At 36.3% G+C, this 25646-nt stretch overlaps 1 protein-coding gene across 2 annotated transcripts in view; it reads left to right on the top strand.

The window, feature by feature from the left end:
- GK (glycerol kinase) overlaps positions 1–21155 on the top strand; it is a 37275-nt gene extending 16120 nt beyond the window's left edge. Inside the window, exons 11-19 of one of the 2 annotated variants that reach the window (XM_026069050.1) lie at positions 1095–1137; positions 1819–1899; positions 3850–3928; positions 7185–7281; positions 9175–9259; positions 11308–11428; positions 12705–12848; positions 13910–13990; positions 18681–21155. In XM_026069050.1, the coding sequence (XP_025924835.1) occupies positions 1095–1137; positions 1819–1899; positions 3850–3928; positions 7185–7281; positions 9175–9259; positions 11308–11428; positions 12705–12848; positions 13910–13990; positions 18681–18694 (745 nt within the window). In that variant the 3' untranslated portion in view covers positions 18695–21155. Of the gene's footprint in view, positions 1–1094; positions 1138–1818; positions 1900–3849; positions 3929–7184; positions 7282–9174; positions 9260–11307; positions 11429–12704; positions 12849–13909; positions 14012–15533; positions 16968–18680 lie in introns of those variants that run through there. The other variant, XM_026069051.1, reaches the window with a different exon arrangement.
- The last annotated feature ends 4491 nt before the right edge of the window (positions 21156–25646 follow it).

Raw genomic sequence — 25646 nt, 5'->3', positions numbered from 1 at the left:
AAATCTGTTTTTTCTAGTTCTCAACCTCTTAATGTCCCTTGTTTAAAATATCTTATCAGTTAAATCAGGGAACTGGAATAATCAAACATTTATTTGAGGAAGAGCTCTCTGTTTAAATGACTTATTGTTCCATTTACAATTGTGTGCTTAACTGAGAGTGTAGGTACATACACAGTATTGGACTTTAACAGATTTAATTACACATTAATCTATACTTGTTGCTAATTAACTTTCACTTTACCTTTTACGTTTATACAGATTTAATAGTTTAATAGTTAGTGGCCTTGTATTTTAATAAAACAAACATGAATTGTGAGAAAGTATATTTGTAACACAAGAGATCTTTGGAAAAAAATCCAGCTAAACTGAAATGTAAAAGTTAAATGTTGGATGAGAGATTTTAATCTATTTGTGATACGTTATCTTTTATTCTCTCCAAATATACCTGAAGATTTTCTCAGCAATATTTTAAGCTACTGCTTTTCAGGGCATTAAAAATAGTGGGAAACAATTATTTAGAATAAGTTAGAGTGAATTATGAGTATTTTTATATTCATCATATTAAATTGTGTCCTTGTATGTGTATATATGCACACATATATGTGATACGGTCTTCAAACGAGAAAAATGGAATTTTTAGAAATATTTGAACAGAATATGTTTATAAAAAAAAGTAATTTCTTTGACAGGAACAAAATTTCTTAAAATTTTCCCCTTTAAAAGTTTGAATTTAATTTTGTGCAGTTCTTATTTTATAAAGTAGCTTTCATAATCAGCTTAAATTGAAATAAGTAAACACTGCCACCAAAGAGGAATTCCCTCTTAGTATTCAGCCCTAGTGTTCCTTGATCCAGTGACTAGACAAGAAATAGTCAGACAGAGAAAGAAGATTGGGATTAGATCTTTCAGCTATAGCCTACATTTGGATCGACCTTTAGAGGAAGGTTTTATGATCAGTTAGTGGTTGCATAGCCTCCAAAGGGAAAAAAAAGTGGTGCCTTGATCCTCTGCAGTGGAGTCATGGTTACATGAACTGCAGTAATTGGTTATCCTTTAAACACACTGTTTTTAACTTTCCTTTTCTTTCACTGTAGGTATGGAACAGGATGTTTCTTACTGTGCAATACAGGTCAGAAGGTTAGTTGCATTTTTTTTTTCCAGTTATTCACTTGTTTTTAACAATTTTCTTTTAAGTACTTGAACACAACTGTAAATCAGACTTTCTTAAACTTATTAGCAACAACTGTATTGCTACAGGTAAGGAAAAGTGCATATTGTAATCCAAAACAGTGGAAAATAATAATTTGTTCAAGATGTTTTAAGACTCAATTTCATAGTTTCCGAAATGAACTTTCCATAGCAAGTTTCTCACTCGTTCCTTATATATGTTTCTTAACTTCACCCAAGAAGTGCTGAGTGTTGTGTTACTTAACCATATGCTTTTCTCCTTGACTTGGTTACTTCATTTCTGCCCTTTGTTTTTTCCCATTTGTTCCCTGTGGTAGTAGTAGTTGAATAAATAATGGAAAGCTTTGGCTTCCTTTGTTCATATCTCCTTCTAAAGAACCCCAGTTCTTTGCTATTGAGAGTCTGGAAAGATCTGTGGCCACTTGTGGAAGCACGAATTAGCTGAGGAGTCTATCTTAGGTGCTTATTTAGAGTGCTAGATCATTTATTTTGTTGAAACTCTTTATATTTCAAATTTGTTTCAGTAAAGGTTTTGTCTTTTGTTTATCATCATTTGAATATATTTATTTATATATATTCTGCCTCTGTTCATGGTTTACCTTTACCTTTCCTTTCCCCTTCCCCTTTTAGTCTGTGTTTTCTGAACATGGTCTTCTAACTACAATAGCTTACAAACTGGGCAGAGACAAACCTGTTTGTTACGCGCTAGAAGTAAGTATGGTAATTTCTTCCTTTTTATAGTGATACATATTATCTTATTACATACATATTATTAGTGATTCTTCTTTACTACTGTTTTTTAGTATCTTTTGGTTATCTTTAGAGAAACTGTTCAGGTGCATGGAAATTTAAATAGATTTGTATTAAAGCTTGAGTGCTTCAAGGCTTATGTTTGTTTTTGATTATCCCATCTCTACCTCCAATCTAAATCACTTGATCAAACAGAAATATTTCTGCATTGCAACATTTATATATTCGGACCATTATAGCTAAAATATTTTTTCTGTTACACAGTATTTCAAATCTGACTAACAGATAAGAATTCTATACTAAGATTGTGTTTAAAAAAGGGGAAAAAAGAAAGTAGTCAGTTTTCCTCTCTCATAAGAAAAGGTGTGATTAGATGTCTTTGGTTTTTTCTTCAATCTAATGGATTTTATTTCTAACTTTTTAAAAACTGAATCAAATTTCTGAGACAAGAAGCATCTAAAAATTGAGCTCTTTTGATTTACTAAAACTTAGATGCCTACTTCCAGAATCTAGTTCCTTAGTTCTCCCCATAACTCGGAGGACGTCCAAGTTCTGTAGATAATTGGATTTTTACTCCTTTAACTTCAGGTTTCATGGGTTTAAAGCTCTGATTCTGAAGTACAGAGCAGCTCAGCAGCTATTTTGCACCAAAACTTCATGGGGATTTGTAGAATAAGTATTTTTCCTTCTGTCTTGCTTAGTGGACTTGATCTATTGGTTATTCTCAACACGCACTTATTGAATTGTCTGCTGCCCTTGAGCTTTTGTAATGAGCCCATTTTTCCATGTCAACCAGACAAAAGTTGGTGGGTTACAGTACTCTCATGGAATGTGGAAGACTCTGTTCATTTCCTATTTCTTTCCGAAGGAAAGTTGAACTTGCATTTGCCACGTTCTGGCAAACTTTGGATGTTTTTGTTGTTTTTTTGTTGTTGTTTAATCCATGTTCTTGAAGTGAGAACTAGAACTGTCTTGAGAATGATTCCTACTTGCACATGCTCAGGCGTGCACATGCACACTCTGTTTCTTCCTCATCTCCAAGTCCTTAATTATGCTGTCTGAAGAAATAGCTTCAGCAGAAGGTATTGAATACTCTCTTCTGCATCCAGGCTAGAATGGTCTACAATCTGGTGGTTGAGACACTTCTGACAGAGGCAAGAAATATGGATTCAGCTTTTTCTTTTAATCAAACCCATATCTTGTAACTGTAATAACTAGCTGGTTAACAAACACCCTTGCCTCCTTCTGGCAACAGCTTTGAATGAAAGTACACTGCTGCTTCTGTTTTCATTGAAGCTTAGCCTAGGAGACTGGAGACTATCTTGTTGAGGAGTTCATTTGGACTTTGGTGTGAGATGGGAGCAATGCCATTCATCTGTGATATGATGGGTGCATTCAGAGCCATTTGAGGCAGCCAAGGAATTATGCTGGCAAATGCCAATGCCTAAATTTTCTTTGTCTTTCTAGGCATTTGTAGTTAGACTGTAGCATTTGAAGAACTCAACCACATAATGAGTCTCATTGTTTTAAATTAAAGCATAAAAATCTTAATTTGTCAGAAAAAGAAGACTGAGGCTACTGGACCTCGTCACTGTATATTCAGGAGAAGACCTAAATTAGAGGGAGCAAAAAACTGCTTAGCAAGTGTCATGGTAACTCCCCTCCAAGAGAAAAACAGTGTTATAGGCACCTTTTTTTAAAGGGATCCTGAATAACAGGCTGCTATTCTTACATGACAGCCTCCAGCTGCCAAGAAACTTGTGGTTGTGAGCATTCTTGGGAGTGCTCTAAGTTCTTACTATAATCCTGGACTTGGATGCTGCAGCTGCCTCTCATCTCCAGTCATGTAAAAACGGACATGATGCTGTGAGTTGTTGTCTCCTAATCTTGTAGTGATTTTGTTTCCTTTAGGGATCTGTTGCAATAGCTGGTGCTGTTGTTCGTTGGCTGAGAGACAATCTAGGTATTGTTAAGACTTCACAGGAAGTTGGTGAGTGTTCACAATTTGGAGCTGTTAATTTTTTAGGTTTTCTTTTCACCTGTCCTGATGTCTCTAATGTTGAGTAAAAGCTCAAAATACTCAAGTAAGGAGAAACTGCAAGATACGTATATTTTGCTGTGTTCAAATAATTCATTTTGCATCTATGAAATCACTGTTTATTGACATTTGTATTTCATACAGCATATCACTAAGGTCTTTGAAACCCATTGTCAGCTTCATTCTATTGCAGGTCATAATTTTTAGTACTTTCCCTAGCAAATAGACATCCAGGAAGGTATTACACTTATAGCATATTTCCTGGTTTCATAAAATATTGAATTTTCCAAAGCCAAGCGTATGTAAGTCTCATCTATGGAACCCAGTGAAAATTGGATCCTAAACCAACATACTCATTCCAATCACAGAATCACAGAATGGTTGAGGTTGGAAGGGACCTTTGGAGATCATCTAGTCCAACCCCCCCTGTTCAAGCAGGGTCACCTAGAGCATGTTGCACAGGATCGCGTCCAGGCGGGTTTTGAATATCTCCAGAGAAGGAGACTCCACAACCTCTCTGGGCAACCTGTTCCAGTGCTCTGTCACCCTCACAGTGAAGAAGTTTTTCCTCATGTTCGGATGGAATTGTCTGTGTTTCAGTTTGTGCCTGTTGCCTCGCATCCTGTCGCTGGGCACCATTGCAAATAGTCTGGCCCCATCCTTTTTACATCCTCCCTTCAATTACTTATACATATTGATAAGATCCCTCCTCAGTCTTTTCTCCAGGCTAAACAGGCCCAGCTCTCTTAGCTTTTCCTCATAGGAGAGATGCTCCAGTCCCTTAATCGTCTTAGGAGCCCTTCGCTGGACTTGCTCCAGTAGTGCCACATCCCTCTTGTCCTGGGGAGCCCAGAAGTGGACACAGCACTCCAGATGAGGCCTCACCAGGGCTGAGTAGAGGGGGAGGATCACCTCCCTCCACCTGCTGGCAACACTCTTCCTCATGCACCCCAGGATACCATTGGCCTTCTTGGCCACAAGGGCACATTGCTGCTTCATGCTTAACTTGGTGTCCACCAGCACTCCCAGGTCCTTCTCCGCAGAGCTGCTTTCCAGCAGGTCAACCCCCAACCTGTACTGGTGCATGGGGTTATTCCTCCCCAGGTGCAGGACCCTGCACTTGCCTTTGTTGGACTTCATGAGGTTCCTCTCTGCCCACCTCTCCAGCCTGTCCAGGTCTCTCTGAATGGCAGCACAGCCCTCTGGCGTATCAGCCACTCCTCCCAGTTTTGTATCGTCAGCAAACTTGCTGAGGGTGCACTCTGTCCCTTCATCCAGGTCATTGATGAAGAAGTTGAAGAAGACTGGACCCAGTACTGACCCCTGGGGGACACCGCTAGCTACAGGCCTCCAACTAGACTCTGTGCCGCTGATCACAACYCTCTGAGCTCTGCCATTCAGCCAGTTCTCAATCCACCTCACTGTCCACTCATCTAAACCACACTTCCTGAGCTTGTCTATGAGGATGTTATGGGAGACAGTGTCAAAAGCCTTGCTGAAGTCAAGGGTGAGAACATCCACTGCTCTCCCCTCATCCACCCAGGCAGTCATTCCATCATAGAAGGCTATCAGATTGGTTAAGCATGATTTCCCCTTGGTGAAGCCATGCTGACTCCTCCTGATCACCTTCTTGTCCTCCACATGCTTGGAGATGGCCTCCAGGATGAGCTGCTCCATCACCTTTCCAGGGATGGAGGTGAGGCTGACTGGCCTGTAGTTTCCTGRGTCATCCTCCTTGCTCTTTTTGAAGACTGGGGTGACATAAACATAACAGGAGAACCTGAGACCATAAACATGCAATCATCTATGTAGAAGGATTTGTATACATTGAGGCAGTTGAAGACCTCAGTTCAGAAAGCTGTCTCTTTAATGGAATTGTGGATGATGATATAATCTGTTTTGGCTAAGAATATCATAATCCTTTGGAATTTCAGTAGCTGATGTTTTCTGCTTGAGCTGAACTTGAAACAAGCTGATGTGTAATGTTATAGAAAATAAGAATACCAAAAAGTTTGAAAAAGGAGAAAATTTTCAGAAGCATGCTAGTCTCAGTTTGAAAGTGACTGGTTTAATGGGATATAGGAAATTCACTACATTTTTTAATATTCTAAATATCTTATTCAAAAGTGGAAATGTTTAGAACTCAAATTTGACTTAAAACTTCAAAGACTAGGCAAAAACTGAGACCAACTGAGTCTAGTATAAAACTTCACAGATCCATATGGAGTCATATATACCATTGTCACTAGAATTATCCAGTTGTTGAAACACTATGGTACCTATTGGCTTCATAAGTTTGGCTAAACCTTTGAAAGGTTTGGGATTCAAGAACTTTAATCTTGTTGGTGTTATTAAAATCAGGTGGGAATCTGTCACCAATTCTCTGAATATGTCTTCCTTCTCTCTTCACTCCTTTTTTTAAGTGGAGTCTGTGTGAATGTGCCATTTGAAGCAAAATGTCAGCTTGCAGACTTTTTGGATAAGTTTTCCTACCTGTCTTTATTGCAGTGCTTTCATCCATGCAAACAGAAGAAATTTATAAAAGCAGAAAAAACATATATTCTTTTTTTTGTTATGTAATTTAGGAAGGAGCCACATACCTTACTTCTTTTGCAGTTCTGGATATTTTAATATAACTGTTTTAATTATAAATATTTTCATATTGGGGAACTCAGATATCCAAAGTTATTGCTCAGGCATTAAGATACTTCAGATTTCCTTGTAGCTGGGCTTGTAATTATATACTTAAGGTGCGAATTTAGAGTTCTAAACCATTTGAAATTAATGGGAGTTTAGTTCTTAACTCCCTTTGGTCTTGATCCAGTTTCCTTTGCTTGCATTGACTTACATGCAAGTAAAGTGTGACCTTTTGGACAGCTTTGAAGGGTAACCTTTGAAAACCTCACATAATCTAGGTCAGCATATTGAACACACAATTTTAGTTTTTGATCTTGATTTTTTCATTTGACATATCCCACAGTCCCTTAYGCCCCATCTTCCACTTATAATGCTGCAAATGGATAAATAGTTAATGAACAGAATGTCAGAATTATTTGTATTTTCTAGTTGTATATGTCTTGGTTATTTTTGTAGCTACTTTACATATTCTGAAATATACCCTATTTAAGTAGCACCTTAAGTGTCATATTTAAGTGCTGGTACAGTTGTGAAGAGCTATGTAAAGACTGTTTGTGTGTGTGTGCACTAGAAAAACTGGCTGCAGAAGCGGGGACTTCTTATGGCTGCTACTTTGTGCCAGCATTTTCAGGACTGTACGCACCATACTGGGAACCCAGTGCAAGGGGGTAAGGATCTGATTAAACACTGCATTTGCAGGAATATTCAATTATTTGCAAACATTAACACTGGTCCCTTCAGTTTTGTGAACTCAGATTTTTTTGCTCCTTTGGTGTGTCAGGATACTTCATTCTCTGTGATATCTTCCACAGAGAAACAGAGGATGCTTGTATTCAAAACAGCAACAGCTGCTGGGAGAAAAAGAAGGAACAGTGGAAATTCAGCCTTCACAGGAAGAAAATTCTAGAATAAAGGAGGTGTAATACTTCACTAACACAGGCTGTATACACCCAACCCTCACTAAAATTAAGTCTTAGTATGAAAATATGGAAAACCACCAATCTTGAGAAAGATGAATGACTATACACAGTATCTTTTCCCAAGAAAGATATTTGGTGTGGTAGAAAGGACTAGAATTAGCTAGCTCAGCTACTTCCCCTAACCAAAAAACAAGAGAGGGAGTCAGCAGGGATACCATTTGGACTGAGTTGTGGATTTTGGAGGATGATTACAGGATAGTTCTATCATTTTCACTACTGAGGGTCCTACTTTTTTTTTTTTCTTCACATGTTTGTGGTTCTGAAGAGATTTTAATCTCATGAAAGAGAAAGAGAAAGTGTGCATACCTGTGAACTGTCAGGCAACAAAAGTAGAAAGTGAAGAATTTAATGCTGATTAATTTTTGTGAGCTCAGCTCCCCGTTGTTGCTGCTTTCACTATCTCAGATACAGGCTACTTAATTCCTTCCCCTCTTGTTCTCTCTCCCTCCCTCTCCCTCCCCTAAGTCCAGCTCTCCTTCACTTTCCAATCTATTAATAACTCTTTAGGACAATCCCTTCCAACAACTTTCCTCGTGATTAAGACTAACTAACTGGTAATAGTTAGAACGACTAGTTCAAACAATATTCTTCTACTTCTATTTTCTGCTATTGTGAGTTTGCCTACTGTTGCTGGAATCAGACCATGCCATAAGAGTTACAGAAGCATAACATTTTAAAATAAAACTTTGCTAAAATGAAAAAAAAATCTTAAAGGATATCCAGTTCCCAAGATTTTGAGTAGTCTCATCTTTAGAATTTAGGTACTTTTTGTAATTACAGAAAAAATATCTTTGACTTACCTGTTTTTATGATTTTTCAGACCACAGTGCTTAACTCTTTAGCTTTCAAAAACTGATTCTTGGAATGGCAAAAACTTAAAATGTCCTTTAATATCTTTGATATTGGATGTATCCAGCACCAAATAAAGCTGCATTTCTTTGTACTATGTTAATGTATCTTTCGGATGTGGAAATAGAATAAAAGGATGATCATTTGCTCTGCAGTTCAGAATACATTGACTGAATCCAGCTTACTCATGATGTAGCATAATTTCTATATCCAAAATTTTCTTTGAAGGTGCTGAAGCAACTAATATTCAGAATAGATCTGATAACAACTTTAAGCATTTAGAGCACATCACTGACCCAGTAGGGCTTTTCCTTAGGAATCGAATGTGTGAGAGAATTTGATAAGATTTAGTGATAGGCGAGATACTTTTTTTAAAGAAAAATCAGCCTAGTTAATACATTCTCCTTTTTTAAAGGAAGAACAACTAGAATGTGTGTGCATGTATGTGTGTGTGGCTATGCACCCATTTGCATGCAAATTGACAATAAAATTTTAATTGATGGCAATGAATTGTGTTGAATGGGCACTGAAAATATGTTTATCAGGCAGACAGCTTATTATAGAAAGAAAAGAGTTTAGATTAGAAAGAAATAAGCTTTTAATATTAAAAATCATTCCTCATACAGTGGAACTGAAAGAATTTTTAACTATCATCAGGCCTAGGTCTGAAATATTTTCTGATAAAGATGCGTGTTCAAACTGTTGCATTTTTCTTTTCTTTCTCTTCAACAGTATTATCTGTGGCCTTACTCAGTTTACAAATAAAAATCACATCGCCTTTGCTGCACTAGAAGCTGTCTGCTTTCAAACACGAGAGGTAAAGACAAATTAGGTCTTAATAAATTCATTGTAAATTAGTATGATACCAGGGACTGTAACTCTTCAGGAATAGAGGATTGAAAAGACTTAATGAAGATTAATGATACACTTTATATTATGCTTGGATACTATTTTTTCTCTTTATATGGTGCTAATGTTGAAGAATTGTTCCTGTGGACTTGGCTGCAATGATCTGGTTGGCTGGTACATTATTTACTTGGGCAATGTTGCATTTTATCACCTGTTAAAATAAGGTGAGCATATTTTGTGAATATCATGAGAGGCAAAACATGGAAGCAATCCAATGACAAGGCCAATGCCATAACTAAAATTTGCATTTGTTCTACAACATGTGAGACTACAGTTTATACTGTCTGCTGTGACAGAGAAGGCTTGTATTGGTGCCCAAGAACAAAAATGGGTTTCTTATTGCCTTTGCCAGCATTCTGCAAAAGCAAACCAAAATTCTCAGTGAAGAAATGAATCTTTCCACCAAATCCAAGGGGACCTCTATGTTCTGAGCATTAAGAAATGGTTATATTACCACTCCCTATTAATTTATGCTCCTTCTTGTGTTCTGTACAAATAGAGGAGAAAATGACAGTCCTAGACCCCAAAATGTAACAGTCAAACCTTGATTTGATTGCATGTTTTTAAACTGATGTTATTATTAACAATGAGGTTTAAAATAATACCCAACTAAATCTGTGTGAGAGGAGGAAAGCAGCTTAGTAATTCTGTAGTGTCAAAGAGCAGAGTAAAGAGTACTTCCATGGAAAAGACAGCCAAAATCTTCATGCAGGCATCTGCTTTTGAAACTGTGCTAGATGGCTCTGAGTCCTCAGAAAGCCATGAAGGAGCCTGCAAGTAGTGTATATCTCTGATACCAGAAATCAGGCTGAAGTTACAAGGGACTGACCTGATAGCCCAGTGTGTGGTCTGTTCCTCTCTTTCCTTGTTCCTCCTCCCATCCATTCCCTCTCATGTAATAGCTCAGTGAAGCAAATGTCAGAAAAAGAGACAGGTCATGTGGCTGGGAGTAGGAGGGAGGGGAAAAAGCTTTCAGACTGAGGGTGAAGTTAACTATTTGAACCAATCTGATACTTTCTCATACTTTAGTCAATGTGCTTTTATCATAATTATAGGAGCACCTGAATAGGTCTACTAGGCACACCTAAATCAGTAGATTAACTCCTAGTGACACAGATAAAACATATGTACATTTTTAAAAGGTACATTGTTAGTTCTGTCTTTTCAGAAACAATTTCTTGTGTTACAGATCTGTTAAAAAGCACATTGATAGGTATAGGTATCAGTGAATTAAATACTGTGCTCTTAGTTATCCCTTGCAAACAGTTGAACACTTTCCACATATTTTCAGCTATCCACCATGCTCAAAAGAAGGAATCAGAATTTTACCAACAATTACACTAACAGTTTATTCTCACAGTCTAATGAAATGTAAAATTCTCAATTTTCACTGAGTAATCAAAAATATCTGAAGAGATTGCTCTTTCAAAATTGTTCAGTGTTCAGCAGTTCCTACTGAACTGTCTTCCAGGTTGCCAGTTCGAACAATGTAATTTCACCATTCTTTAAAGTATCAAATTAGAGACAGTAGACAACTAGACAACTTGTAGTCAGCTAAAGGACTCCATTCAGGAGTACTTCTTCCTAGGTCAGCTTTGATGAAGGCTGTAGTTGTCGTCTTCTGCCTAGTAAGTTGCCATCAGGTTTTCTTTGAAGTTCTTCTCAGACCCTATAAGAAACATACAGGGCTAGGTTTATAGCATCACAGGAAAAATATTCCCTGCACTAAGATTTCTGATATAAACTGAATGCACTTGCTCTATATTAAACAAATCTGTACTGTCACTAGTTCCATTTTGCCCTCTTGATGAATAGAACTTGAAGCTGTATATTTGCAGGGAGAGAATTATTTGTTTTACACTCATTAGCAAAAACTGATTTATCAGTGTTTTATACACAGAGGATTTCATAGATTTCTCTATAGTTCAGTCATAACATATATTAATCTTACTTAAGATTTTAGATGCTATGAACAAGGACTGTGGGATACCACTAAGCCAGTTGCAAGTAGATGGAGGAATGACCAATAACAAAGTTCTCATGCAACTCCAATCAGACATTCTCTGTATTCCAGTAGGTAAGATGAAAGTACAACTATTGTTTTCTTTTTAAATGTGAAAAAAGCATTGACTTGTAATGGCTAATGAGGACCAGTTGGTTGGCTTTTTTTCTTGCTGGTCTTTTACTGCTACTTGTGAATATTCTTTTTGCAGAAAAAGTTACTGGATTATACATCAAATGTTGAGAATCATTTTTCTAGAGAATCCTTGACTCTTGTTTCTCTTGTTGAAATATTATACCTTCACTTCACTTGAAGTGAATTGGAGCATTTCAGTATCAGTGAAAAGCATGCATCTTTCTCAAGACATATTTTAATATGTCTGACAGATATAGAGTTGTCGAATAATGCAAGTTATACGTTAGCATTCTTAAGGATGCAGTATATCACTGAATGACATCAGGATATTATACATCCTCAGCTACACTGATGAATGATAATTTGTTGTATGAAAGTACTAATCTTGCCTAATCTCCCCTAATATGCAACTTCTAGAAAATTATTCAGAAAAACATCATGATGTCTCTTAAGCATAAACATATGAGACACTTCAGTATTAGCAAACTAGTGAAAAGTTATAACTCTAGGGAGATTATAGCTTGCCTTTAATGATACACGATACACAAGTTTCGCATTATCAGTGTTTAATAGTTATCAGATGAAAGAACGTGATCAATAAAATCAGCTTTTAAAGGATCCTCTGCCTGAAGCAGAGAAGGAGGCAGTTCAAGAGTTAATGGAACAGATTTACCACTAACACCTTGAGGGTAGGATGATCTTCTACAGTGTCTGTGGAAAGTGAACAAACTAGTAAGTAGAGGTGTATAACCTCTTTTAAGACTTCTTTTCTAAGTATAAATGCTTTAATAAAATAAAGTATCTAGAGCATGGGAACAAGACTAACAAGCCAGAGATCACTGCTTTGGGGAGGGAGAGAGAGGACCACAAAATATCTCATTATTAGCAGGAATACACCAAGGAAATTGGTGGTTGAAGTCAGCAGCCATACACGTGGTATGAAAATGGGGCAACTGCATGCTCCTCTCTTGGAGGAAGTGGTGATCCAAGGTATTTCAGAGACTTGGAAGACTCAGAGGTGAAGTTAGTGTCATAATCTTGTAAGACTGGTAATAAAATGAGATTTGCAGATGATAAACCTAAGGGAAGCTTACATAATATATTATAGTTATATAAAGTATAGATCACTCTAGATGTATACACAAGAATATAGTTCTGATGCCATCAAATTGACCTTCATGAAAAACTGTCATGCCTTCTCTCTGGTTTACTCCAGTAAAGCCATCAATGCCTGAAACAACAGCTCTAGGAGCTGCTATGGCAGCAGGAGCTGCAGAAGGAGTTGGAATTTGGAGTCTGAATCCTGGAGATTTGACAGCAGTGACATGTGAACGATTTGAACCACAGATCAACCCAGAGGGTAAAAACCTCCAAGAGCTTGCAAACTTGAAATTTTATGTACAATAGATCAGGGTTTTTTCTTTGTTGAATTCTGATATATACTGATATAAAAACAGCTATATAAAAACAGCTATGTGTAATTATCCTCACAAATGATGAAGATCAGCTTTGCAGTGTTTCGTTTAGAAAACAGTGCATTCTGCTTATTATTTTGGTCATTTGTTAACTAGTAAGACTGGAAAAAGGTTTAAATGTCATAATCCATAGGGAGTGGAGTGGAGTGGAAAACAGCTTGTGTGCTGTTTTCTTTGGGTGGTGGGTTTTTGTTTGTATGTGGGTTTTTTGTTTTGTTTTTGTTTTTAAAGTTTGGCACATGGTATTGCAATTAGTGGGTTTTGATTTATATGAAGTGAAAACAGAGAAACCTGTGTTGGCTTTTCATTTCTCAGTCTTGAAAGCTTTTCACTGAGATGGTGTCTCCTAAAGCTCCTGTACATTTATGAGTTTTCACAGATGTAGAAAGGTCAAGCTAAATTTTAGGAGACTCTTTAGGCTTTAAAAAGCCTACACCAATCATTGTTTTTTAGCTAACTCTTTCATCAGTTCTTAAGTGCTTCTAGAGACAAGAAAGCATGTGCTTGACATAATAATTATCGCGTGTGTATGACAAATGCATTTTTGTCTCTTTAATTATTTTTTAACTTTTTGTACAGGTTTTTGGTTTACTTCCCATTTTGATTATAATTACTGCTATAATCCATACTTCATTGTTTTCATCCCTGGAGGGCTTCTACACGAATAACAATTGTTTCATTTCTTCCTACTTATAAATCTGGTTATTGGTGAACAGGCACAAAGTTGTTTTTAAGATTTATTTCTCCTTACTAGGCATTTTTTTTAATCTATTCAAAACAGTACTTTGCATTTTCTTTTTCTTTTTTTGGGGGGGGKGTGTGTGCAGACAAACTATTGTATGCAGAAGTATAGAAAGCCAAGACTGTAGTCTCTGCTTCTTAAATATTTGTGATGGTATTCATATAAATTCATAGGCTTTTCTATTTGCTGATTTCTCAATTTCAGAAAGTGAATATCGTTATGCCAGATGGAAAAAAGCTGTAATGAAATCTATGGGCTGGGAGACATCTGAAGCTCCTTCAAATGGTAAACCAATGATTAATGCAGGTTGAGTATTGTTAATTGGCCAGTTAACTCAGGTAATTAATCTTGAGATTCATGACCTTTTCTGTTCATACCATCACTGGTCTATTCAATTGATTTGAAAACTATTACTTATAAGAGCTGTGGAAACAAAGCAGGAGATAGAGAGGCTTTAACTCTTGAAAAGGACACAAGCAGCATCTTGTAGGCCTCTAAACACAGAGGACATTAAATCAGGACTAAACTGCAGGCTTTGCAGAATTGCTTTGGTTTAAAAAAAATCCTTCCTAAAATAATAGATTCAGCACAATGCTGAGACTGTTAGTGCAGTGATTTCTTAAACTTTCCTATACTACATCCTCATGTTGCAAAAGAGAAAAGTTTCATCCTGTGATTTTTCTTGCTATATCTTGCTTTATCATATGCTGTATAGGAAGGAGGGATAGATAACCATCTCAAAATCTGTTTGACCCACAAGAACTAAGTTATGATAACTAAGAAGTTATCATAAAGTAAAGAGTTGCACAGACCTATTGCGCACATACAGAGAATGTACAAACTGTTATGAGGGACTAAACAGGATCTTTCTTCTGAATTAGAGGCATCTGTCAGGTTTGAATTAAAGCTGCAGTCTTCTGTCATCTGTAATTTGAATTTATATTTCTGCACCATTTCAGGATAACTTTTCAGGCCTGAATCAAACTTCATGTCATTTGTAGGCTTTATCTTCATTTAATTTTGTCTCACTTAAGCTAAATAAGCTGCTAGAATGAGAAGTATAAAATTTTAAAGTATCTTCAAAATGCAAACTCCCCCCAGAATCCACAGTTACAGCTGCATGAAGTGTCTAACTATTACTGAAAGATAAAGCTAAAATTTTCCTTCTGTGATACTATATATTCATTTAAGTATCTTATTTAACACTGTGGTTGTACAAACAATTCTCTCAATCCTGTCTAGAAGGCAAATAGGTATGTTAGCACAAGTAACAAGATTCATTTCAGTATTGTCCATTATTATTTAGTAACCTTACATCTCAACTCTGTATTATGTATCCTAAAATCCCATGTTGATGTGTATCTTACCTATTTATCTTTGTTTCCTTTTGAAGCATAAAAAATTCTATCTTACAGAAAATAAAACTAGATCTTGCTTTTCAGCTAATGTGAAAAAGGGATGTTCATCAAAATCTACCTTCAGTGATTACCTATTTTACCACTGGGGGAAAAAATTACATCTATTTCTTTGTTCTTATTTTGAAACTTTGCTTTCTGCCTGTTAGGAGCATTTAAGATTGAAGAATACTAGAAATGTGCTCAACCTAAACAGTTCTAACAACAGAATTTGGATTTAAACTCTTATGATGCAAGCCTATTTCAAATTATTATGGGGAGTTATGCACAAACTTTTTTAGCTTTTCTGCAGACATCACTACATTTGTTACTTTTTGCTGTTCATATGATTTTTAACACATATATTGCAATTTATATATATATTTCTCTTTTGATTTGCTTGACTGGAAACACCTTCCCCTGGATGACATCAGGTGACACTAGTATCTTCTGTAGTCTGCCTTTGGGTTTTTTTATTATGAGTAGCATGATAATGTTAATCGGAGCAAAGTACGTCTCAGGTTAGTTGTTGTTTGAACTAGATCATTTTAAAAGCTATCTACACTAGTTTAAGTGTTGGGGCTTTTTGTCTTCTATCTGTTTATTTTCAGCAAAAGTGACTGATGATTTTTGTTGCTCATGCACACGACTGTTTATAAGGTTGTGAATTATACATATAGTACTTAAGGAAACCAAGTGAAAGCTATCTCAAATTCATCGTCACGTGCCATGAAATTCATGTTAGAAGTACATGAAACCTTGAACTAGCCCTTCCCTTCATCTAGCTGCTGCAGATTGTGTACAGGTTATAAAAAGGTAATAGGTTGGAGCAGCCTAGCAGAGTTTTGCACTGCCTGCATTACAGTTAGAGTGAGGTTCCATCCTTTTTCTTGTAGTTCTCATAAAATTAAAAATCATTTTGAGGATCCAGTTAAACTAAAAGGAAGGCTTCTCTTCTGTCCCTGAAAGGCTTCATGTACCCCTTTTTCTGGTCCCCTTGGAACTATTGTATGGATAGAAAACTTCTTCCACTAAATCTATAGAATACTTGTTTTCTACTTTGCTCTTGATGGATAAGTGATTTTCATTTTGTATAAAGAGAAGAAACCCTGATAAACCTATCCACAAAAAGTGTTTTAAGGGAAAGGGACTGTGTGCATATGCAATGAAGATGCATCTTTAACTTATTAATATATATTTTATTTTAAAAGAAAGTTCTTACTGAAGTTAACAGTGCTAGTTACTTGTGCCAGAAATAAGACACTTTATTAACGTATTCATATGGTAAGAAAAAGAAGTTTATATGGCAATGTCATTTGTTTGTAGTTTTTGTGTTTTAGAATTTCATCCCAAAGAAAATATTTTACAGTATAGCTATTATTATTTCTTAGTGGGCTTTTGGGGTGTGTTTGTTTTCTTGGGGGGGACTTCTTTTTTAATTAAAGAGACTGTTAAAGACTTGAGCATGCTCCTATGGTTATGTGTTTGTATTTTGTTTTTAGTCATTCAGCCTGAATTTACCATTCAATTTATTTTTCCTTGCATGAAGAGACTGTCTGAGCTTATAGGAGAACTAAAATCAAACTAATCAAATGCTCAGTAAAAAACAAACTGAACAAATGGATTGACTTTGATTTACGAACTCTGGAATGTATCTGTAAATGAGAACAATCTTGATTATGAAGAGCATAATAAAACCAACTGAGAATAAGTGGGTAAATTTTTAACAAGCTGAACTAAGCAACTTGAATGTTAATTGTGGGTCAAGTTCTTGACCAAATGGGGTATACCTACAATAATATCAAAAGCAATATTAAGTGGGCAGATAAGCAATTTAAATTCTGAGTTTATTACTTTTTGAAAGCAACTAATCAGTAACCTACACATATATCTAACTTGTACTGTTGGAACCCMTGAAAACAGACTTTCTCTCCTTTTCCTTAGCTTATCAGCATTTTTCTTTCTCATAAATGGAAAACATATTCATCTCAATACACTCTGGCCTTCAGAACCTATTTTTGCTCTTGTTTTCAAATAACAGTAACTATTAAGGGGTTTTCATATGTAATTTACATGGTAAGGTTGAGAACAGGAGAAGTTGCAAGAAACTTCCAGGTCTTTTTTTTTTTTTTTTTTTTTTTTTATTGTCTAAATAGGACTAGCATCGGTGATGATATGTGCAGGTTGTAGTTTTGCTCAGCTGTGTGTTAGGATAGAACATGATATAGAACTTTTGTTGCTGATGGGAACACAACTGCTTCCCCCTTAGACATTTACTCTGATAAATCTCCTTTTACTTTTAAAAGACAGAACTAGCTGACCAGGTTTTCCTTCTAACTTCAATACTGGAACTCAATTAATTTGTTACATTTTATCTTTTGATGAAACACTGGAACTCCAAGGCAGTCATCAGTATAGTAAGTTTGAGGATGGAATCTACTGAAGATTGAATTCATCCTTCATGTGCTGAAACAGCAGCAAGTCTTGCATGGCAACAGTGCTATTATTAAACATGTCTCTCTAGGGCAGGGCTATGATTTTGCAACTGCTAAAATGTGAGGGAAAAATCTTCTGTGGCAGAATAGACAACACTAATGTTGCAAAAAAACAATGTAGGGAACCGCTAAACTAACTGCTTTTTCATGCACTACCTGATGACTGAATGGGAAGAACAATGCTGCATTTCATATCATTTCATGATTTCATCAAAATCAGATCAATTACTTTATGATCTTCATTCTTTTTCTTTCCAGTGAAGAAATGACCGATATTTTATTTTATTTCACTATTAAAACAGGTTGTATGTAGCAATTGGAGTCTTTATGCAAAGATTTTGCCGGTCTTTCAAACTAGTTTTGGAACTGGATACCTGAGAAGTTTCAACCTACTGTGTAGCTATACACTTTTTGAGGGGGCAAGGAGAGGGGTTGACTGAAAATAATATTATTCTCTTAGACTTAAATTTAAAGAAGTGCCTTTGTATGCTTAAATTGGCTCAAGTGAGGCATAAAAACAGAGAATTAGTTATATATGGGATCTAAAGTCCTTTGACTTTATCCCCACAGAATAAGGTGTCAGTACTGGTAGTGATGTCATATTCCTCCTGCCTAAATACTCTTAGTGCTTTGTTTTTTCTAAGATTCCGTTTTTCCTTTTTAGTCTTTTGGGTTGTGATAATTACCGCCAAATTGCAAACTAATTTATATATAGGGATCACTATGCAGTTCTACAAGTTAGTTGCAGTAATATTTCTCATATTCTGAAAGCTGAGCTCATATTCAGAAAATACTAGGCTTAGAATACCCTACCTCAATTCTTCTACTTGTTAAAAGTTTACCTATCTTAATTAACATGGTCTCTTCTCTCCTGCTGTATGCACATCCCACACACTTAAGAATGTTGGCTTACATATCTGCAGTTGTGGCACAAGATACATATAATTTTTTATTGCCTCTCTAGCATTAACTGAAAACAAAGGATGGTTGTACTGAACTCCTTCTATAGCTCAGCTGTATTATAGAGTGTTATAAATGTTTTAGGGTAAATTCTATGCTACTAATACATATTCTTTCCTATTTAAGGTACTGATAAATGAGACTACTTAATGGATTACCTGGATGCAGCTGATTTCTTTTGTGTTATGTATGAAGAGATTCCACCACCAACGTGATTATACTGTTTGTGTGACTAAATCCATTTATGAACCCATCTGTTGCCAGGCCTTGAGCAGCCCAGTGGTATACTGAAACTTGGTCATCGTCCCGTCACTTCTCTGCTCCCTTCCCCTTCAACTCCAGCTGCACTGAAAGCCTTTGTGTTGACTATCTCACATGATACTATCTCACATCATGAAATTTTAAAATTTCAGAAGCTCTAGCTTTGTTTGAGAAAGTTGTCACTTAAAAAACTTCTGGGGTAATTTCAGATGTTTTTCTATCCTTTCCAGCATTTTGGTACTTTATAAAATGCAGTGCAGAAAGCTATAATGATGTACTATAGAACTTTGTAAACATCTTATAATATTTCTTCCAGCTGCTATGGATTACCTATCATATTTCTATGGTTGCCAAAGATGTGTTATTTTAGTGGCCATTGGTCTGAGACACCTTTAATTGTAAAAACCTTTTAAACACTAGCTCAAAATGTGTCTTCAGTGGCACACGTTGCCACTGGTTTGGCAATGAAAAGGTTGCAGATATGGTCACCAGAGTACTATCAAAATAATTGATCACAAAGTTAAATGGAGGTTTGGTTTGGCTTCTGGCATATGTAGCCAGTTTGCCTATTAATAAGTATTTAAGACACTAAGTCCTGTAACTGTATCTTTAAAGAGGTAGGAGTAAATAGACATTTCAGTTAAGACTGTGTTTCATGTTCTTGCCAGTTTGTTTTGAAAGACAAATTTCATACAGCATGCAATTCAGAGGAGAACATCTTAGTCCTCTGTAGCTGATAACTCTTAAAGTTACTCTGAACAATGTACTTTTCTTGACCAATACTGCATATGTTTTTGTCATCCTGCTTAAGGATGTTTTAGTGATTATATGTTAAACTTTCAAAAGTCAAAACTGAATTAGTTTTCCTTATAGAGGGTCCACTCCCAATTAAATATCAGTGCTTTAGTTCTTGATCTCATTTAGTATATCTCAGGGACCAAAATCTCCCTTTCAATTTCCATGTCCATAGTTTTAACAGCAAGTTGTCCCAAAATATGCTGGATCAACCCAAAAACCTGGCTTGGAATTATAAGCACTTGGCACCCGAAACTGGCCACTGGAATTCAGAGGCAATGCACTTGAAAACTGAGTTGCATCCACTTTGAAACTTTAGATCCTCCATACATAGAGTGAGGCAACAATCTTAACTTCAGCTTCCCTGTTGGTATCGACAGCATGAGAAATGCCAGCTTTATTGGACAGGTCAGAGAAAACATGTTCTTGTACAGTGTCACTAGATCGTTATAGAATGATATTGAGGTTAAATGTGGGAACAATGACTTTCAAAACAAATTACAAAGATGTGTTTAAATGCACTAGGAGTTAAAGGGAGTGGGGTTTTTGCGCGTGTTTGTTCTTAAAGATTTTTGTCTTAAGAAAAAAAGTTATTCTTTGACAAAGTTTGTTTTTCTTCATTCAACTGTAAATAGAGGTTTAGTTTTAAAAAGTGTTAAATATRTGTGTCTGAAGTAATGAATTGCACAGAAATTCAGGTCTGTACGATATATTTAATATCAAATGCATATTAATTGCCTTTTTATTGTCAAGTGCAATGACCTTTGAAAATGTGACTTTTAATTAAGAAGTTAGAGAAGGAATATTTTCCTCCTGTGTTTGCATGTATAAATTCAGCTGAGGGGATTTTTATGCACAGGTGAAAATATAACACCAACATTCTAATCCACAACTCCTATAAATACCTGAATATGAGGTGCAACTGAAACTTCTAGGTTTTCTGGTTTGTATGGAGAGGTGAACAAAGAGTGAAAAATGAACATGAATCTGTAGAAAAATCTTTATACTCCTTACCTTTTCTCTGAGCTGTTGATGATCCCTTCTTACACCAAGGAACAGGAGTAACAGCAGCCTTTGGAGTGCACAGGTCAAGGGCAGCACACACCTCAATAACTGGACTTCTGAGTATGACTTCTTGCCAAAAATACTGAAGTAGTGAAACTGGGAATGATTAATGCTGAAGTGTTGCCTTTGCCGGTGTTGTATGTGGCAAGGGAAAAAAGTAGCGTGTATTATTCAGGAGGGGGTTTTTTTGCTGCTTTTTCTGATGTCTCTTTTACTGAGAAACATAATTCCTATTACTTTTTCGCTGAGTAAATACCATAATTTTATTTTCAATTGCTGTTGCAAGTATTTTTTAAGAATATCACACCACTGTAATCTTTCTACCAACATAGTTGAAATTAATTGTAAACTGTGTGTGGGAAGAACTGCTGAAAAGTAGCTTTTGTGAATAGAAAACTGTGATTTTTTTTTTTCCTATAAATTACCAGATTTATAAATTCTTACTTGAGAAATTCATTCACTTGGTATTAAAATACCATAAACAAACTGGTATATTTTGTCAGTTTATTCTTGCATGTTATCTTGCAGATACATTTTCATTAATATTTTTATAAGGACCATAAATATGCACTGAGGCATATTAAACAATAGAGCCTCCGCTTTGTCTCACACACACACATGCTCTAACTTGCTGAGATACATGGATCAAATATATGTCATACTGGGTTGTGTTTTTTAGGGATATATTCAGTTTCATAGATTGGATTAGGAACAACTCAGATTTCCTCAACCCCCACCTATTCAGGAAAAAGCAGGGAAATACAAGTAAGAAGATGAAGAGAGACATAGTCCTAATATAGTTTTGGTCTGAAGGTCGCAAACAACATTGTTTGGTGATACTGCTAAAGATTAAAAAGCTATTATGAATCAGGGGAAGGAGAAATGTCAATGAAATAGAAAACATTGCTGGAGGCAGTATCTAGAAGCATCTGAAATTTCTATTTTTTTTTTTTTTAACAGAATACGGGGTATGTGTATACAGCAACTCCCTTCAAAATCCCCCCCCCCCAAAGGATACATTTACACAGTGTGCCTGCCAGATTCTTTTTGTTTTGCCTGTATATGGATCAAAATCATATTTTACATATCTACTGCTGCATAATTGTACGAAGGATATAGCCTTCAGCCATAGTCTTTAAGAAGTCGATAGTCCCATATATCAAAACCAATTATTGTGAGCCAGAAACAAATCACTTAAATATCATATAAATTATCATCACAGAAATTTGGCTAACATTATTACTCAATACCAGACTTCTACCTCTGCTTGTGAGGTGTTAAAGTTTTCCTTTCAAATGGCAAAATTAGAGCCTTGCCCTCAGCTGTGTTTACAAGAGCATACTGAAACTTCAGGAGAATTATGAGAACAGAAGAGTATTAATCTAATTAGTACAGATAATTACACTTACTTTGATATGAAGTTTTATTTACATGTATAAACAAATGCTTTTCAACAAAAGCTAATATGTCTAGTCTATTATTGGAACCATATGCAAACAAACTTTTTAATACACATGTCTACATCCAATAATCCTCCCATCTAAAGAAGCCTGAATCTGTTGCTATTGGCACGCCACCCCATTAATAGATGAAGCACAAGTTCAGTGTGATTTTTTTTTTCTTGTTGTTATACTTGTCTGGCATTTATGGAAGTAGTACACACAAATCCTAGAGATAAGCACAGGCAAATGACTAGCAGCTCTTTAAAGCATAGAAATAATATGGGACCATTGCTAGAATTATTCTCCTAAGCTCTCTCTGCTGATCAATGGTGATCAAAGCTGATGATAGCAAACCTGAGTAAGTTAATATCTTCCCCCAGTGCTCTGTGTATATGTTGCAGAAGATATGGAAATGTTTCTTTTTTTCTCTATAGTTTCAGGGAAATAAATTATATTGCTATATATAAGTCAGTCTTCTGGGAGGACAGACTGATAGCTCAAGTTTACAAAACCTATTTGTGACAAGTTAATCCCTATCACACACAAAGTAAAAGATTCCCTGAGCCTCTGGTCACTAGTGGTGTACTCCAGGGTTGATATTGTTCAACATCTTCATTAAGGACCTGGATGAAGGGACAGAGTGCACCCTCAGCAAATTTGCTGACGATACAAAACTGGGAGGAGTGGCTGATACACCAGAGGGCTGTGCTGCCATTCAGAGAGACCTGGACAGGCTGGAGAGGTGGGCGGAGAGGAACCTCATGAAGTTCAACAAAGGCAAGTGCAGGGTCCTGCACCTAGGGAGGAATAACCCCATGCACCAGTACAGGCTGGGGGTTGACCTGCTGGAAAGCAGCTCTGCAGAGAAGGGCATGGGAGTGCTGGTGGACAAGTTGAACATGAGCCAGCAATGTGCCCTTGCGTCAAAGGAGGTCAATGGCATCCTGAGCTGCATTAAGAAGAGCATTGCCAACAGGTCGAGGGAGGTGATTCTTTCCCTCTACTCAGCACTGGTGAGGCCACACCTAGAGTGCTGGATCCAGGTCTGGGCTCCCCAGTACAGGAGAGACATGGAGCTACTAGGATGAGTCCAGCAAAGGGCCATGACGATGATGAAGGCACTGGAGCACCTCTCACACAAGGAGAGGCTGAGAGAGCTGGGGCTGCTCAGCTAGGAGAAGACTCAGGTATAAGTAACTGATGGGGGGAGGGATGCTGATATTATACCAGCAAACAAGTGTATATGAGACAAGGTTTGTCAAATTACTGTAATGTTAAGTAAAGGAAATGTTCGTATTAGCTAAACATATTATAATAGTGCTATTATAGTAGTGCTGAAAGATCTTATTTGCTAATTTTGAAATAGATTATTTGCTTATTCATGAGTGTGTGCAATTCACTCTGATTCCCAAATGATGTGCAAATGAGGCGTGTTGTATATTGGAATACCCAGGCATTTTTTTTTTAATTCAGTGTGTGAGATAAGCACTTAGAAACAGTAGAGAAAATACACCAGAATTTTAGCAATTCAGAATGTAGTGTTAGCTAATGCCCTAGTGGATCAGTATAACAAGCAATCGGATGGGTGAAGGTCATAACAGTCAGATGAAATTGTTATACAGAATATCCTTAAATATCTGAAATTGTTGGAAGATTTTGTTATATCTTTATAAAGATAAATATCAGTTACCTTGACTTACCTTTCAAAGTAGCATCTGTTGCACACATCAAAGCAGCATTAGGCAGTTTTCTCAAAATGAAAATGCTGAAATCATATTCAAGTTATTTTTGCTGAAATGTGAGTCACAGCTGTACTACTTTAGAATAGAAACAAAGATAACATCAGTATATGAGCAGGTCATTTACAAGATGTAGATCAGTACTGCCAAACTAGTTTGCAGTAAACAGGTAGTAGTAAACATGTATGAAGAAAGAGGTGAAGTCTTTCATAAGTCTAAAAAACAAACGGTGTGGCAATTCGTATTTCTCATTCACAGAAATTACCTTAAGACTATTAAAGTTATAAAATTTCACCCAAAAGTCACAAAGTCCCAGTATTAAGATTATACATGGACCTACATGTCCATATGCCCAAAGAAGTTATTAAAGTATAATTACATGCTTTCTTTTTCTCCATGGCTTTTTAATCTTGGACATTGTCTGGACTTTGAAATGAACTGATGTTCTGTACTGAAGGAAATAGATGTAAGTGGATATTAGTGATGTAATAAGGATCCCTGCCACTTTTTTTGTTTTTTTTTTCTTATTTGGAAGTTAGAAGTTTTGTAATGTATAAGGCATGGATTCATCTCTCCACTTGCTTCTTTGTCACCCTTCATTTGCCTTTGGCAAATGTCTCTGCATGTTGCATACTTGCAGTCACCTGTGAAGGGTGGATCAAGTTCTCTAAATGAGAGGAACACAACCAAGGATAACCACAACCATACCTTTACAGAGCCATTTCTTCCTCTTGCATCTTGATAGGCAGCCATGTAGTGACAATCAAAAAGAAACACTAAAGACAGGGATGATCAGAATAAGTTTCATTGGAGTCCACATATTAGGTGTTTGTTGGGATTCAGGATAGTATCTTTTAGGTTTTTTTATGGATCTGGCTTACATCATGACAAGAATAGAGTACTAGTTCTGATATTCAGCCAGGATATGACCATTAAGGAGAGGGAAAAAAAATTGATACATTGTATACTTGTGTTTTTATAAATTCAAATATCTCCATCCCAACCTCAGTGCTGAAGCCAGGCTCACACAATAGCCCTTCACCAGCACAGCTATGCTACCCATAGGTATAAGGATACTTTTTTTGGTTGATACCTTAGTGCCCACATGTATGTCTTCACATAAACATAGTGGCAATGCTGCACTTTTACTGGTATTGCTGGCATTTTAGGTGGGAAATGATCTTTGCATTATCATGGCAGAATTGCTTTACTGCTTTCTTATTTCTATTCATTAAGAAACTCTTCTGCAGAAATAACCTTGGCATCTTGGGCTTGAATTAAGCCCAACAGTTTTCCTAGCAATTTTAATGGATCACTGTTCAGGCCAAGTCACACAATGCTTCTAATTTAAACAGTAGAATAAATATAGTCTATGCAAAAGTAATCTTTCTTCAGTGAAGACAAACTTTTAAAGTATATGATAAAGGAATTAACTGTAACAGCTAAAAAACCCTCAGGTGACAATATCACATTATTTGGACATGTGTGCTGGTATGATCGATTGACTTTTTCCGACTCCCTTTTTGATTCTTCCAGTYCCCTTTGTTCCTTAGAGTGATCTTTACTAGCATCACATATGGTTGAAATTTTCCAAAGAACCAAAACAGATTCACCACCACTGTCATTTTGCTACCAGAGATGTTAAGGAAATGTAGTTCTAATTGTAAAAATAAAACTCCTATTTGATCAGCTGAGTAACTAGACACCACTGATCCAACACACATTGGGACTCCTTTATTTGAGGAAGGCAAGTTTTTTACTCAAAAGCCATTTGAACAGATGTGATATTT

The sequence above is a fragment of the Apteryx rowi genome, unplaced genomic scaffold, assembly GCF_003343035.1.
Source record: "Apteryx rowi isolate R43461 unplaced genomic scaffold, aptRow1 scaffold_285, whole genome shotgun sequence".
NCBI lineage: Eukaryota > Metazoa > Chordata > Aves > Apterygiformes > Apterygidae > Apteryx > Apteryx rowi.
Note: the sequence above shows the minus strand (reverse complement) of the source record. Positions and strands in the feature narration are given on the sequence as shown.